At 33.9% G+C, this 18,233-nt stretch overlaps 1 protein-coding gene across 1 annotated transcript in view; it reads left to right on the top strand.

Annotated features, from left to right (window-relative positions):
- Positions 1 to 18,233, top strand: part of LOC122163674 (connector enhancer of kinase suppressor of ras 2-like) — a 174,578-nt gene that overhangs the window by 105,555 nt on the left and 50,790 nt on the right. Inside the window, 5 exon segments of the mRNA XM_042825066.1 lie at positions 2,051 to 2,197; positions 8,987 to 9,120; positions 9,702 to 9,907; positions 13,221 to 13,305; positions 15,551 to 15,806. Of these exon segments, the coding sequence (XP_042681000.1) occupies positions 2,051 to 2,197; positions 8,987 to 9,120; positions 9,702 to 9,907; positions 13,221 to 13,305; positions 15,551 to 15,806 (828 nt within the window).

Below are 18,233 nucleotides of genomic sequence, written 5' to 3'. Positions count from 1 at the left end.
TAGAACTTTAAAAGGCTATTAATATCCTTTTTAGAACTATGACACATATTGCAATTCTTTCCAAGACAAGTGTTCACTTTTGGGATCCTGGCTTCAGGCCACTGTTGAGATCAGACAAAAACAATAGAGTTCTAGCCTGTCTTCTCTTAGGCTCTTGTAGGAGGATTTGAACTGAGATCTTTTCATGATTGCTTTTATGATTTTCTCTCCAACTTCATGTATAATCAGTTACTGCCTTCCTCTAAAAGAAAGTAATTATAAATCATATTTGATGTAGTATAATGATATCTGTAGACTGCACTGATTTTGAGTACTTGATTTTTTTTAATACTACTTTTATTATTTTTATTGATCATAAAGCAATGATGGTAAAACTGTTATAGTGAACTTATCAGTTAAGCTTAGTCAAAAATTATAGCAAATATAGCAAATATAATGGCACTGAATGTTTGCATGTACTTGTAAAGTTAAGCTCAAAACTTGTGGGACATCTGATTATCTAGGCAGGGTCAGAAGAATATTGACAAAAATGCAAATGTTAGAAGACATTTATAGAATTCATGGAGCCAAATTTGTTCTCATATTTAAACCAGTATTTAAATAAGAAAATATGTAACTATCTCTAAGAAGGGTTTAATTTTTTACTGGTTTAATTTTTAAAAATGTGAATTTTGATGAATTTCACTTTCTGTTCTGAATTCATAAATTTGAGCATTTTGGTGCATATTTTTTTTTCTCATGTGCCTGTACAGCTGAGAAAAACTTGATCATCAGCATGTAAATGTAAGACTAGTTTTAGCATAAGCATAGATATGTACTCTTTTATATTATTCAAAACTTCTCTACCCATTCAGGATGATAGGCTATTGTAAAACATTAAAAAAAAAATCCCATATGAATCAGTTATTTTTTTTCATGTACAGCCATTTCATGGTTATATAATTTCATATTCAAATAATCAAGAAGATCAATAAATGTCTATAAATAACCTTTTTATGAGAGGCACATATAAAATATTTTCAGTTTTAGTGATGTTCTTTTTTATATCTATGTTTCCCCTTTATAGTAACTTGAATTATTCGTCTATCTCTGTGTGGATGAATCAAGTAAATGATAATTTATTTTCAGGTAGGATCTAAAAGCTGTTATATATGTTGATAAAACGTAACATGTCTACCTCCCCCACAGTGAGGGCTTCAACTAAGGATCCAGACAAATTATTCCAGAACTGCTAGTCCTCATCTAACAGAGAATGCAAAGTTTTTTGTATTGAAAGTCATGAAAAAAACTCTCTGCATTTGCCTAGAATGGTCACATTGAAATATTGTATGTATTTAAAGTTGTTGTTTTTTTTGTCCTGATGCTTGCTGGAAATAAAATAAAATTTCTTTTGTGGAACAAAGTGGAAGAAGTGGAACAAGTAAATTTTGGAAGGAAACCAGTGGTTTTTGTCAGTTGACTCATCACCATGTCCCTCTGCTGTAAAATAGCTATCTCCTCTTCTTCCTTCCTCTCTCTCTCTGCCCTGTTTTCCATTAATGATACCCCTGAATGCACTAATATTGTGTCTGTTCTTGAGCAAAGTATACATGGAATGGTTACCCGGTCAGCAGAACATATATAATATGAGTTTTGCTTGTCTTTCTCTCCGAAGTGTATTAATTTTGAAAATTAATGTTAATGTTTGAAAAATCATTTTCTGAAATCTTTTCTGGCAGTTGTCACATCCTAACTATTTTTTAAATATCAGTTCTGCTTGCAATCTTGATTTAAAATATAAAGTGACCTTACGAATTATTTAAAGGGAGATGGTGTTCACTTACACGTTATTTTATTGAGAAATCAGCCTTAAAAAAAAAAAAAGCAGAAATCACCCAACTTCACCAGCATCATTTCATTCCAACAGTAGTAACCAGATATACTTTATAAAAACTGTTTGTGTTTGCAGAGCAGGAAGTAATAGACCATTTCAGCTATAGAAGCCTTCCTTCACATCTAAAGCTAAATGGAAAGCTTTCAAAACTCAGTTATGGAATTTTTTTTTTCTTAGGTTGGCTGGCAGTTAAAGAACCTGGTAAATGCATTGCGGGAAGACCCAAATGGTGTGATTTTAACCTTGAAAAAACGTCCTCAGAATACCCTGGTTTCTGCTCCTGCCCTTTTGAAGAACGTCAGATGGAAACCTCTTGCACTTCAGGTAAGAATCCTTCACACCATTGAAGGGAAAGTATCTAGAACCATTCTTTCCAATGAAGAAACAAAATCCTCTTTTAAAAAGGATTCCCAGTTCCTTTGAAGTAGGGTGCTAGGTCTGTGTGGCAATACTATATGTGTCAATGAGATTGTTTTCCTCATTTTCTTCCTCAAGTTGGGAACAACAGGAGTTCATTTACAAACAATATTACTGAGAAGCTAGGCAGCCAGAGAGTGAGTAATGTGCTCTGGCTAGCAATTGCCTCTCTCTGTTTTCATTTCTTCACAGTCTAAGAAGAGTAGCTGGTTTTAAACAAGAATGGCAGAGTCCTCTTGTGTGTCAGGACAAGTGTCCTTGCAGTCTACGTTTCCCATCAGTTTGTTTCTGGTAGCAATGTTAATGAATCCTCTGATATTTTTGCAAATATATTTCTTGAAATTAATACAGATTGAAAAAAAAATCAACATCTTGTAGAAACATAATTTAAAAAAAAAAAAAAAAAACAGAAGTCAAATATGAACAGTTATTAACTCAAAAACTTGCATTCTTTAATGATGTATAATCTGTAGTAAGTTTGTGTATTTTTTAACATTGAAGGTTCAGAGTTGTTTGCTTGGTGCACATGATACATTGTGTTTCTAAATCACTTCTACACGAATGAAACAAAGCAAACCCTTCAGACCTGTGCTTTCAAATTTTTTTCCCAGCTGCCTTTTATTGTATCTTTCATGCTTCAAAGCACCTACATTCTATACAGCTACTTCATGTAAGCAATTTGTGCAACCTTCGCAGCTCAGGAATGCTGACATTTTGTTTCATGCCACCTTTCCTTTCCCTATGACTACCTTTACTGAGGGAGAGGAAAGGGACATTGTGACACTCAGAGGAGACTGAAATCCCCTCAGATTTTCCCTCCATAAGGGCAAAGGTTTAATGACCTTCTCTCTCAATATGATTGTGTGTCAGTCTGTGAATTTCACATGAAGTCTCCAGAGACAATGAAAGGCATTTTAATACTGCTTCCATAGAGAACCTTTTTATGTTGCTACGTTAAAGAATTGTAATTCACCAGTATCACAAATTCAGGAAGCTACATCAGTGTGAAACTAATATTTGCTGTGTGTACAACATGGTATTTTCCACAAAAGTTATCGCCTTTTGTCATGGTAGTCAGATATATTAAAGTGCACCCAACTCTTCTGTAGACTTTTCAACTTTTTCACTTTCTGTGTCCTCTTCTGATGACTCAGACCTCAAGAGCCCCTGAAGAACAAAGGGTTGGTATAATGGATACCCACTATCATTCGACTAGGATGTTCTTCCATATCGGAGAATAATGATGAGAGATTTCAATACATATATGAATCATCTCAGGAAACAAAAGAAACATTCCCAGGGTTATTTCTTAACGGTAGACTTTGTAATAAGATGTTGAAAATCTTTAAGATCTTTAACATCATGTAGTCTTCTTTAGTCATCAGTCCACAAAAATGATCTCAAGTGTTAGGACCTAGAAACAATTCCAAATGCAGTTTTTGGTTTTGCCAGTTTCTCACCTAGACCTAGTGTCATTACTGTTGTCGTTAATGACTTGGAACTAGCATAATTAATTTCAAGATGATACTAAATTTTGGGTTTCCTGGACAGCTGACCTAACAGCTTGATGCTGCTGAAAAACAATGATCTCACTTCCCTCTCTCTGTTTGTGGCTGCAGGATGTCCTTGCCTTTGTTTGACTTTGGCACTTTTTAGACTCTCCAGATTCTTTTAATTCATTCATTTGGTAGGGAGGCTTCTGGTTTTATTTGTTTGTTTTTCTCATGCTTTCTCCTGCTTCTGGATTAAATTTGATCTTGGAGCATCAAGAAGCTATCTGACAGGCTTTCAAAAATAAGGGGAATACAGTCAGCAGAGACAAGGTTTTATACTTCAGTTAAAAGTAACTAGCTACATGAATGTAGGATATGGAATGTCTGGCCATGTGACAGTATACAAAATAAAATCTGAGTTAAAGTAGATCAAGACTGTAAATGATCCAGCAAATGTCAGACAGTCACAGAAAAAAAAAGGGTAGCATAATACAGCCTGCGATGCATGTACATGCAGAACATTCTTCCATCCTAACATAGTATTTGTGATGTTTAAATAGCAAATTTCAGATCAGATTTTGGCTAAAAAATTTTCTTTCACTAATAGTTGCCTGTTTTTCCTCTATATTTTCCTTTCTTCTTTACTGGCTGAAGAGGGGAAGAAAGGAAATAAAGATACTTCGTATAAAGTGAACCCAAATCTTTCATGAAAACAGAACCAAACATTTCCTTCCTTCCCTTGTCTTCACCAACTACCAGAAAGCAGGATCCTAAAGGAATTAGGCAGTTACCTGGAAAGTGACAATCCTTTTTCTGAAGTCACAGATGTGGCATAGTCTTTTATGGGATATATATATATATTTCCCATGAAACACACACATATATAAAATTAATTAAATTAAAATATTTATCATTTATCAATTTTATATAATAATTATTATTTATTAATTAAATTTAAATATTAATAAAATTTTTATATATATATTTGTTTAGAAGAATTAGAAGAGTTGTCAAATAAATCTATTTAGAAGAAATTGAAAGACATTGAAGAAAGACATTGAGATTTTGGAAAGTGTCCAGAGGAGGGCGACTAAGATGATCAGGGGGCTGGAGCACCTCCCCTATGAGGACAGGCTGAGGGAGTTGGGCTTGTTCAGCCTGGAGAAGAGAAGGCTGCGTGGTGACCTCATTGCAGCCTATCAATACCTGAAGGGAACCTACACCCACGAGGGGAGTAAACTCTTCAAAAGGGCTGACAACAGCAGGACTAGGGGAAATGGATCGAAGTTGAAGGAGGGAAGATTTAGGTTGGATGTTAGGGGGAAGTTCTATACAAGGAGAGTGGTTAGGCCCTGGAACGGGCTGCCCAGGGAGGTTGTGGATGCCCCGTCCTCGGATGTGTTTAAGGCCAGGTTGGACAGGGTCCTGGGCAACCTGATCTGAATGTGTGTGTTTGGTGGCCCTGCTAGGCAGGGGGGTTGGAACTACATGATCCTTGAGGTCCCTTCCAACCCGGGTGATTCTGTGTGATTCTGTGTGAAATCATGCAGTCACTCCTGTACATAGCTACATGAAGTATGTGTGTGATTCAAAAAGGTGATGAATTGTTTTGTAAAATGCTAAAATGTAAGATATAATTCTTATAAAAATGCACAACAGAATTTCAGAGGTAGGATTTAAGAACTTGAAATTCAGAGGTTTGAAAAAACATTTGTTATCTGATACTCTGGAATTTTTTAAAGTCATCTTTTCTATGACTGCTTAACGTACATATATGTTTTAATTTTTTTCACAATACTTATGTTAAAAAAATAACAAGAAGTTAATTTATGAATCATTAGTGATACAGAATCTGTGAATGGGCATAATTTTTTTTTCCATCTAACTGTACTATTTCTTAGCTGTATAGTTTCCCTTCATATAGTAGACTTCAAAATAGACAAAAGTTCTGCTTCAGTTATCTTTCAGTGAAACATCTGTCATACCATTTTTTCTTATTTTGTCTCTATTTGGCATTATGAGACAATACAAAAACTGTTTTCTTTTTTAAATTCTTTGGTTACCCTTCCTCTCAGTGGTTCTTTTGTCTGCAATGACAGATAGAGTTCTGTGTTTGTGTTTCTTGTTTTGTTTTTTAATAAAAAAGTGAGCATGGCAGCCATTTCATTCAGTTCAAGGCTTTATTGTATTTTTTTTTTTTTATTCCTAGAAATTTTCTAATGAGAATCATCCTTCCTGTTACATGTACTTGACCCAGAACATTAAACTTTAATATTTTGCTTGAGCTATAGAATCTTCCGGTTGGTGATATGAGTAATAAAGCTTTTCTACACTGACAGTTTTCTAACAATTCTTACATATTAGAAAATGCATGCCATGCGCTGAGACGTAATAAATATCTTCCAAATAATGCTAATTTCAGTTCTTAAAAAGATAAAAAATACATAATAAAATTTATACAGCAGATAAATTCTGTAACATCATGAGAACAGAAACTTATAGAGCAAAAGAAGGGAAATAACATCTGCTTAGATGAATGTGGAAATCAAAAAAGCTGTATATTTCAACCATCAAAAATGCATAAATCCACAAGACATGAGCATGCTGAGAATGTACTTGCTGTTTCACAGCATAGCCATGCTGATTTACCAGTACATGAGAAGTACTGGTGTAGCAGCAGTATTAAGACTTTTGTTTCGTTCTTACGAGTAGCATCTTACTGTTGAACAGCCCACCTTTCTGAATAGCAGCTTGTCCAATAAGCAATTAGTTATCCATACTGCTGGCATGAATGAATCTGTTCTGACAGAAATGACACGCTATAGGAATTCATAGGGTGATACAGTTACAAAGCCCAATTTTCCCTTACCACAGGCAATCCATATAGAAGAGTGACGCCTGTGTGTTTTCTGTGAATTCACCCATCAGGGGAATTCTGGGGATTGAGTTTATTCCTTCAAGGGAGAAAGCAGAGACTCAGTGCCCCATCCTTAATCATCAAATCCCCTCAAAAGGTAAGGGATGTCCATGTTCAAGCCTCTTGTTGCTGTATGACTGGGCTTCACCAGCTTTCTGGATCTTGTCCTGCTTTTTTTTTTTTTTTTTTTTTTTTGCAGGATGCACTGTGGCCATGTGTTTATTGTTTTGAACAGCACTTTGAAACAGATACTGTAAATAATTATTCCCAATATTTGCAAAACACACTCAAAGTCATAGCAATGTATTTGTTTCCAAAACAGTTTGAATTTTTCCATTTGGCAAGCAATTGTTTATTTCTGATGAGGGTCAAATTTGTGTTTCATTTTCATTCTGGTATTTAAGCATTACTTAATTATGCTACTTATAATGAGCTGTTCTTGTTAGAAATTATGAATAGCTAGCAGTTACCTGGTGTGTTACTTTCAGAAGTTCTTTGTAATCAAAATATGTTTTTCTTGGGACTTTTTTTGCTTGCAAGTGACTTATACATTATGTCAAGCAATCATTTGCACACATGCTCAGAGTCAGCGAAATAATTTTAACAATTTTATCTAGACCTGAGATGGAAAATTTAAAAAGTTGAGGACGTCTTTTTAATTGATAGCCCTGGCTGTGATGATATTTGCTATTATTAAAATGACCTAGTTTAGTCAGTTGAAAAAAATTCAGAGCACAGTACAATTCATTAGTGTCCTTGGAAACAAACCACATGAGGAAAAAAACAGAATTTGCTTTTCTTGCTGCCAAAGAAAGAGGAAACAGATAGTGTTCAGAATTATTAAAAACAAACAAACAAAAAACAGAACACCCTAAACAAAATGTGAAAGTGAACAGGAAAGTTCTAATTTTCTGGGAATTACTCTCAAGAGACTTGTACAGGTAGTTTCTTTTCTGAGTCTGAAATGCCTTTTATGCCTTTTCTTCTTGTCAGTCTGTGATGGTGATAATATAAAACAAGGTATCCAGCTGCAGGTAAGTTGAGGGATTACTAGAATGTTTGCTGTTTAGTGTCTTTACTACTACTGCCATGTCATAACTGTGAAATAGTGCAGTAGCTAACGGTGCAGATTGCAATAGTCTATAATCTCCAGACAAGGAATGGGAAAGGTAGCCACGAACAATGCTTGTCTTTGGCAGTACTTTGTAATTATTTGTATTTTGGGAATGAAAGATAAAGCCAGACATTTGATTAAATAAGAGAGAATTAACAATAAGCAGAGAAGACAATGATTTGGACCCGTATGCAGGCTGATTTTCTCATGGAAGACCATTCTTTGCTGCTATTTAAAACAGCTTATGCTTATTGAATGACATAAATATATTTTCAATGTTTATCTCTGGAAGAAAGAAAAAATATTACCATTAGTCTTAGTAGTTTTCATGGTAGAAAACTAGTTGTGACTATTTAAGCACAATTTTGTATTTGAATTGAATTTTTCATATACATTATCTGATTAATAATACTACATAAAATAATTCCTATTTCTTGAATGAAAATATCAGACTGCACATTGACTGAAAAAGATTTTGTGAATATGTTTTTGCATTGAATATTTATTTAGTAGTCCTTACATCCATTGACTCAGACATCCATATGATGTTTGGGTAAAAAAGTCATCATCTGAAAATTAAAAAAAATTAAAATCCTAAAAAATCCTCAAATTTTAATAATACTTTAAATATATATGGTGTGCACATTTACTGCTTAGATTAATTGACAGTAGACAGTATAGAACCTATTTTTTATCTTCATGATACATGCATCACAGCTATGATTTCAGTGAAAAATAATAAGCAATTGTTGAGAATAAATCTGTAGAAACCAATATTATTATTCTGAGTGCTTTCGTTCACTGGAAGGTTTCCAGATTTCAGCTAGTCTAATATAAGGTATTTTAATAGTGTATGTCATTTTCTCCTCAACTGATTTTTTTGTTTTGGTTAAAAATCATAGTTTGATTTTGAATCTCAGATTTTTCCATGAGATACATTTTAAATTGATTTCTTTAATGGTCTTTTATTATTTTATAAATAGCATTGAACATTTTGCTGAAGCAGTGTTTCCACGGGCATCTTTTTGTAAGAATCATCATTAATCTAAAAATGGCTAATTCAAAATGAAGGTGTGATGTTGGCTTAATGTTGCTTGAATCATAGAAAACATTAATTTGTTATTCATGTATTTCTGATTTTTTTTGTTGGTTTTTGTTGTTTTTATTGGCAGCCTGTAATTCCAACCAGCCCAACAAGCAGCTCCACAACACCAACAAGTACAATGGGCATGTCCTCCAAAATGGAAAACTCAGCACTGCAGGATGTTTACATTCTTTCTCCAATGTCAGGACTTTATGGCCCCAGGTATTTAACTCCTAATGAATCTGAGCTCTTGAAAAATAAAGTTTTACACTTTAATTTCACTAGATTAGTAAAAGTGGGAAAATAATTCATCTAGATATTTAGTGAAATTATGAACTGGAAATACCTTAGACAGCATATCATTTTTTTGAGACACTTTTCACTTTGATTTGGGTAGATACAAGTTGAGCAAAAGCTGGTTTTCTCAAGTAGAAAAGCATTTAAAGAAGTTTTTCATCCCTTAGTCTTATTTACTCATGTGACTAGCAGCTTATTTGAAAGAATGCATTTCTTCAAGGGAAATCCTTGTCACCTCATATTGCAACAATTACTGAGTCTCCCTTTCAAATGCAAGAGAACTCTTGGTTAGTTCTGTTTATATTGCAGTTAGAACGGAATCTAATGATTTTATTAATTTACATTTGTTGAAATTGAATTGTGTCACTTTTTTGAAAGCTCTCACACACAGCAATTCAATTACCACTCACTTGTCATTTATAGAGCTTGTGATAAATAGTTGGTATGCTTTAGGTTTTTCATTAAATGGTTTATTTCCTCATGATCTTCTGGTTTACTATTTTTAGGGATGAAATTGGCATAATGTCTTGTGATGACATCAGCAAATTTGGAAAATCTGCAATGAAAGGCTCTGAGTCTCCAAATTATTTTCTTGAGCATGAAAGTGGCAAATACTACACGTTAATTGAAGGTGAAGGCCACCCTGTAGGCTCTGAATATGAGAGAAGCAGAGCTGCAGGGGTGCGGAGAAGAGAAAAAACACCCACTCACGGTAGGCTTAATTTCTTTAACATTTTCAAATTAACTGGATTTACAAGTTGCAGTATAAGTGCTACAACAGCCCTAAATGTCTGCCATTCTTTGTTAGATGGTGTGCTGTTGGCTCTGAAAGATGTAAAGAGAAAATTCAGCACTGTCTTTAAAGAGACATAGTTGTTTGAATAGTGTTCTATGATGAATTTTAATACTATAAATATATTTCAATATGTTTGAATAATGACTGTTTAAATATATGATACTATTAAAACATCAATCAACTCTTTTTTACTAGAATATTTTTATGTATACCCATATAATTACAGTTATATGTATCTGTGCTTGCTTATATGTATATCTGTGTAAAAATTACTGTTGAAAATGACAATTTTCTTAGTTTATCTCTAAAAATGATCTTCCTGGTGTTTGATGAATTCTAGAATGATGCAACTGAAACATCAGATTACATACTTGAGTGTTTCAATTTTCAGGGAAGTAAGTTGTTGTTGTTCAGAATTCTACTTATTACAGAATTTTAAGATAAAATATTTATAATCAAAACTGTGATTATATGTGAATTTAGTGATGCAAATGACATGCTTTTTGTGTCTCAGAGAAAGTAGTGTTGACTGCTTTTGGACATAACGTTCCCTAAGGCTAGCTTCCATCTTCTGTCAAATATTTATGATGCCATCAATAAGTACTGCATCCACCAACTCTGATGCTTTTTTTTTCCTTTCCCTCATTTTGTTAAAAAAAAAAACCCAAACATATTTTCTTCATCTTTGATGAAATTTTAACAGATTTTTGTTCTACATAGACTATTCTTAGTAACTTCTACAGCCATTTATTCACTGCTTGAGAGGGCTGTAACCAGGTTAACACTGAAGAGTAGTACTGCATCTTAAATACGGTAACATTGCATTTATCTCCCTGATAAGTGACATCATTTTATAATAAAATTAGAATGAAAGAGAAATATTAACTGTGATTAAAATTGGAAGCAGATGGATGGATTTGGCATGCTTTCATAGGATTGTACTACATAATGACTTCAAGTTTAAAATACTGGGCTCTGTGCCTAATCATAATAGTACACAAATGGTCTAGTTTTACAATGGAGAGTTCTATCTGATTTTCTCTAACATTCTGACAGTGTTCTACAATCCAGTAAGAATTTGTTTTGCAAATCTAAGGATTTTTTTTTTCTTCTAGAATAATTGTTAAACCACAGTATTTTTTAATGCTGGGTTAAATTAATCTGATAATTAACAGCAATTCCAAATTGTTATAGTATACGTTTTTACTTTTTGACTTGAAGATGTATATTTGCTTCATCAAAGTGACTGTATGTCTCTGTGGAAAGACAAGATTTCTGGTGGGTCTATGAAACATGCATCTGATGCTGGAACCAAATAGCCATGGGCTAAACAGGAAAAATGAGACTTTTGAAGTCTTTCATGGTTGAACAGATGCTTTCATTATTGCTACAACTCACACAAACTGCAGCTGGAAAATTCCTGCCAGGGATTTGCCAGAAATAAAGTGATTATTAGAAATCAGTTTCTGTTGCAGCTGGTGGTAGATGGAAGAATACTTGGGAAAATGAGACCCTCAATACTGATAATGTATGCAAAATCCATGGAGGCAAACAAGCTTCTTTTTTTCATAACATTTGTGAAAATTGATTTTGTATTTATCATGGTTGCAGTGCATTCTGTTTTTTTTCAAGGCTTATTGTCTGACATTAGTCTTGGCTCTAACATACTTAGAGTTCCTGCATTTAGAGATCCTGTAGCCATGCATATCAAATCTCTTCTGTTTGTGTTGGAGAACAAGGTATCATAATCAGTATTGTTTTCTTCAATTTCTGTTGTTATACACAGTAATCTTCCTGTTGTCTTATTAGTATTCAAGTTGCAATTGTAAAAGTAGTTCATAGGTTACGTTTATTAAAGAATTTTAAAATAGTATGCAGAATCACTTTTTTCTTCACTTGTGTGTGTTTCTCATCCTAAGTTCCTACCTTTAATGTTGATCATGCTGTGGCATCTGGGATTTATGTGTTACAAATCTCATCATGGTTTCAGACTTTTCTTCTCTTGAACAGAATAGCTGCCAAGTTTTTCTGTGAATTTCAATTTGTTATGTGCATTCATATTCATATTCTTGTCTTGTTGACTTTTTTGTGTGTGTTTGTTTTTTAAGAAGCCTATTGTACTTGTCAGCTGGCACACTTGATTTTGTGGGTCATGCAAAAATTAACCAATAATTCAAAGGTGTCTGTCTTTTGTTTTTTGATACTAATACACTCAGACAAGGCCAAAGTGCTTATGCTTTATAGTCAGTTTTTGTAGTATTCCAAGTAATGGTCTGCTATTGATGTTCTGTTGATACCATAGGGGAGCATGAGTAACATACATGGAACAAAAGGAACAAAGGAACAAAACATATATCACATCCATATAGCCATAAAATCTATTTAATTAAAATTCTAGTGTCTGAATCTTTGTTGTTGTTATTAGCAAACTACACTCCATCCTTTGTTTTTAAGACATTTGAAATTAATCTTCCTTGAAACTGTGAGGCCTCACTACTTACCAAGTGTTTTTTCCTGGTCAGATAGGTTTTACTATTTAACTAGATATGACATATAGCTGTAGTAATGATCTTTCTAGCTTAACTAAGGCTCTCTACAGCTCCCTGAAGGGAGGTTGTGTTGATGTGGGAGTTGGCTTCTTCTCCCATGTGATAGGACTAGAGGGAATGGCCTCAAGTCACACCAGGGAAGATTCAGGTTGAACATTAGAAAATGCTTCTTGGAGAGAGAGCGGTCAGAACTGCCCAGAGAGGTGGTGGGGTCACCATCCCTGGAAGTGTTCAAGAAATGTTTAAATGTTGTACTGAGGGACATGATTGAGTGGCAAGTACTGGTGATAGGTGGACAATTGGACTGGATGGTCTTAGAGGTCTTTTCAACCTTGGTGATTCTATGATTCTAAATCAGACACTTTTAAAATTATTTTTTTATTCTAAAAGATCTATTTAATGAGTGAGCAAGATTTTCTGGAAAAGAACTTCAAACTACTTTAAATTTACAAGTAATTTCATCAGAATCATTGGTACCTTCCTTCTTATAATGAAGAGGATAATCTTACATCTGCCGTGTTCAACTGATTCTGAATGCTATAGCTTAAATATATAGGTGCTGATAAAAAGGTTTCCCTGAAGGCTTATGTCATGCCTCTGATGTGCAGGCATTACTCATTCTACAGCCTGCTATTTATGATCGTCAGAAATCATATTGGCTCACCTTGATTTACTTCCAGGTGATTTAAGACCTGTTTCAATGCCTACTGACTACAGTTGGATAGGGGAATCAAAGGAACAAAACATATACAAGAGAGGAAGCCGTGGTGAGTTGTTTTTTTTTTTTCTCTGCTGTTCCCAGAGGGTTTTTTTATAATTTTTTTTTTTTTTTTTCCCACTTAAGAACCAGAAAGATATCATCACAGAACTAAATCTAGCTTTCTTGATTGCCACAAAAAATAGGCTGTACTGGTACAGTACAGTTTGTATCAGCACAAGGCTTTTACTTTTAGTATAACAACCGATAAACACCAAGGGGAAAAAAAACCACGTGAGATTTAGATACGTGCTAATATCAATCAGTTCTTGATCCATACAGTTCTGCAAAATAAGTGATAAGAATTAAGATCTGAGAATAGGACTTTCCTGTTGATCTAATTTCTGTTCTTTTGATTATTCTTTTTATTCTGAAATATATCCCCCCAAAAGTACATTTCCTATTAAAATAATTTTAAGAAATACAACTGCAAATGTATTCTATCAAACTTTTTAACAAAGAATGTAATTATGCCTGTGTTTTCAGTCCTTAACTTTAGATCCATCAAATTGATTTCAGAAAGAACTTGAAATATTAACATTTTCTAATTAATGATACTTGTTTATTTTATAAGTTAACTGTCATCTCTTGTGATTCAAATAATAATTTGAGTTAAAAAGCAGATTTGGTTCGAAGCCTTGGAAGTATACTGTGAAATCCACACTTGAAACTTCAAAAACTAAGTTAGGTACATGTTTTACTGATTAAAAGTTATTTTTAATGAAGATTCTTCTGTAAAGTTTGCTTAGATTAAAGAAGTAGCCTGTAAAGATGTCACTGTTGTGGCTGACAGCTGAACATAAATGATGAGCAGTCCATTGAAAAAGTCCAGTTAAATTTAAACAATGCTAAAGAAAACACAGTATTATCTGTAGGAGCAAAAATCCAGTAGGAGATGGAAAGCATAGGCCCTTTCACTGATGACTAAGAAAAAAATGAGATTTATTTTGCAAAACATTTTTAAAGTAAATCTTAAATTATTAGAAGTGCAGCCTATGTAATGTTACCATGAGATTGGTGCTATGTTCTGCTTTGAAGCCAGATGACTGGGATGTATTTGAGTTCACAGCAGTGAATGCAGTGAGACACTGCAAAAGTTTTGTGGCGATTGTCCAGTACAGGAGATATTTAAAAGTAGGCTGGATAATCACAGATGCCATTCAGTTTAAACTGTTGTAACCAAAATCTGTTTTTAAATCAAAACTGTCATTCAAAATGGCATGTCAAATACTGTAAAAATGACATTGACTCAGAAATTAGGTGCAGAAAGATTAGAAGTGTGTATGCATATAAACTAATTACAAAGACATTTGACATGCGAATGATGTACCCTGGAAAGAACTCCCAAGATTCGTGCTGTGTGTTTTAATGACTGCAAAGCATGAAAAGTACTGTCATTTGTTAACACACTCAAGGATGGCATACATGACTCTACTGTAGCTCGACTCCACTTGTTGGTTGTGTAATTATCCCTAACTTAATGGGACCTTACCCACACTGTAAATCATTTTGTGTGTTTATAAAGTGCTACTGTTGTAGATTTTAATGATAACATAAAGTTAAGTGTTAATTCTGTCTACTAGGATATTCTGTCTTCTATGTCCTTTCTAAATATAGGTGATTTTTCTTAAACCAAATTTATATGTAAATGGCTCCCTGTAAATAGTTCTGTAGTCCTGAACATGAAGTGTTGTTTAGCAACTCTTTCACTGAGATGATAGAGTGATTTACAGGAGGAGGAATGCACAGACTGGTCTGTTTGGAAGACTTAGGGTTGAATTCCTAGATTCCAGGATTTATAAAGAAATGAAAAAGAGATTTTTAGAAGGTTCCTTTCCATATCTCATCTCTAACTGTTGTGTTTTTTTAATGGGAAAAAAAGTGTTAACATTTGTATTTCATTTTATTGTATTGTTTTGTAGTTTAGTGGAAAACTATACATTTAATAAAGATTGTTCCCCATGGCAGCCAATATTTTGTGTAAATGTAAAAACTGAAAAATCAGCTCTTTTGTATTTCCCTTGAGCTTAAACACACCTCATATAACATGTAGAAACAAGCTGTGTGTTTGAAACATCATAGTGCAATATTTGTTGTAAACTTATGTACGATTAAAATAAACTTGTCGTAAAGGAAAGCAAGGTTTTGTATTTAGCTGGTAGGTTGCCTTAGCAGTTATGATTGTAGGAATGAAATCCAGATTCTCTGTTTTGTCTCACTTGTATTTCTTTTCACTTTTTTCCATCCAACCACTGACTCTGAGAATTCACTTCTGCGGTACCTGAGTGATGATAAGATATTGGTTATCCAAGAAGAGCCTTTGACACAGAAAGACAGCAAAAGGGACACAGGTCGTAGGTCAAGAAAAAAAGGCAAAAGTGCAAGCAGTCCAAACTACCCTATTAGTCCATCTGTGTTGACATCTACTGTTAACGTTAGGCTTGAACCAGGACAGCAAGAAATCTTGAATTTTGCACTAGCAGAAAATAATACAGTTCCACTTTACCACGTAAGTACATAACGAAAAATGCTATTTAATTTTTATGTATTAATTTTATTGATTACATGGAAAATCATTAAAACATTTTCCTTTAAGGACTGATAAAATATAAAGGCGTATTTTTTTACTCTATATTTTAATACTGTGTTTTGTGGTCCAAGAATTTTCATAATGCTCATATCAAGACAGCTTTCACAGAAGAATAATTTAGACAGATGGAAAAATGCATAGCAAGCACCACTGGATGTGAGATGAGATGCTTTACGTAAGATAGTGCATTTGACCTTTTTCCCTTTTTTTTAATGACTCATAAGGATCTCAAGCTCTGATAACAATTATAAATTACTTAAAGTGACCATGTATCTAATTTAGTCAGTATGTCTTTTAAAAACAGACTTAAGCTTATTGATTAATTGTGATACCATGACTACAGTCCAGTAATATGAATTTGTTCATTATAATAATACAGAAAATATTTTGGAGTGAAAACTGTGGATTGTCACTAGCCTGGAAGCAATAAATTTGGAATAATTGTGTCTCCCAGATGAACAGCCAGTTCTCATAACTACAATGAAAAAGTTCCCGCAACTGTCAGCTAGTACAGAATTTTGGTGTTGCTTCAGATGACTAGAAATGAATAGCCTTTCAGAGATCAATTTCATTATTCATACTTTGTATATCTTGCCTTCTTCATGGTCCTACCATTTCGGAGCAGACCATTCTTTTTATACCACAGAGTGGTATCTTCAAAGGTTTGGGGGCTCAAATCTTAATGAATTCAAGGCAGTTTTACTAAAAGAGCAGATTTCTTCCCCACAGTCAATGTGGAAGTTTCTTAGGGTGTATTTATTTTCTAATCTTGGTGAACTTCCTTTTAGAAGTAGTAGAAGAAAACACAGGTTTTGTAGCAAGTTTCTTGATACTCTTTTGCATTTGGGGGCTTTGATGGTGTTTCTCTCCCTAAGCAAAATCTGAGGAAATTATTCTATTTTCATCAAGACTGAGAGGTGAGTAAGCTTTGCCTAAGGGGATACATTCAAACATAGCCTGCTATTCATCTCTGTTTCCTGAAAGCTGCCAGAATTTGATATTTTGAAGATCAGATATTTTCCTTTTGTTGTGAGGAAAATGTAAGTTTCCTTTTCCTATGCCAAAGAAACTTAGCATTTTTGAAAAACATGGGGTTTCCCCAACTTTGGAGAAAGTCAAGTAGTTTATAAACCAAAATATATGACTGTCTGTGGACAGTTGTTTCTTGCATCTGTAAACTCTTACACAGATTACTGGGATCAGAGAGTCAAAGGAAAAGGATTTCAAATCCAGAGAAAAAACTGTCATCATCTAGTTTGTTAGGAGTGAGAAAATCATTGTGCAAATCTGCAAAAATGAAACAAAACAGCGTGTCATAACTCTGCAGATGTTTCTCTGTAAAGACTCCCATTGGAACAGTGAAAGTCTTTGACTCACCTGACTTCTGAAGAAAGGGAAATGGGTTATGTGGGGTAAATTGCTGGCTGAGTTTTAAATAATGATAGTTGCTGGTTAAGTTCCGAGGCCTGTTGTCATACCATTTATCATCATCAAAGCAACCTCATTGCATTCCTGTTTAAGGCTAATATGTGGTACGTATTCAGACTTTTCCCAACATGGTCATATAAATGTTGTGTTCTGAACAGCAATTTGCCACTTTGCCAAAAAAAAAAAAAAAAAAAGCACATCACAGAAGTATTATTTCATTTTAAAAACTGCAGTAGTATAATATGCAGTTATAAATAATTATTGACCTTTTTTTTCTGTAGATCAAGGTGAGTAGGAGCAGAATTCTTATGCTGTGGCTTTCATTTTGTATTAAAAGAACAATATCATTTTTAAACAAAGATACTGACCTAATATGATATTGCAGAATAACAGAAGTACGAAAACATAATCTAACAACATAACATGTCAGCTTTAAAGGGTTTGAATGTAATGGTGGTAACTGAAGAAAAAAGGCATCCTTATCATGGGAGCACATAACTTTACATTCTGTGGTTGGTCTACACCAAAAGACCGTTCAGTACCAGTCTCATGAAGTCTATTACAATGTGTGCTTACTGCAGAGGATGACACCTAGAAGAGTCACTTGCAGACACAGTGGTGTAAATTCTTCTACCAGTCTAAGTGTTTCAAACAGTATTTGAGTCACAACTTTGCAGTTCTTCAGGAGAGAGTCAAAGGAATCAAAATATCTCAAGCACTCAGTCAACTGCCTTATAAGTATATGAGAGGAACTGAGTCAACAAAGATACAAGAGTTGCTGACACGGGTTTTCTGGGTTCTTGCCAGTATAGGATCATTTTTATGAATGAAGCCTTTCCACTTTGAATATTGAAAGAATTCTGAAAAGTGAAGCAAAAAATTGTGAAAAATAGCTACTCACAATGAAAATTTTAAGTA

Source organism: Centrocercus urophasianus, unplaced genomic scaffold, assembly GCF_019232065.1.
Source record: "Centrocercus urophasianus isolate 14NV4802_14NV808 unplaced genomic scaffold, USGS_Curo_1.0 seq_24, whole genome shotgun sequence".
In the NCBI taxonomy this organism is placed as follows: Eukaryota; Metazoa; Chordata; class Aves; order Galliformes; family Phasianidae; genus Centrocercus; species Centrocercus urophasianus.
This window is presented reverse-complemented; position numbering and strand designations above follow the sequence as displayed.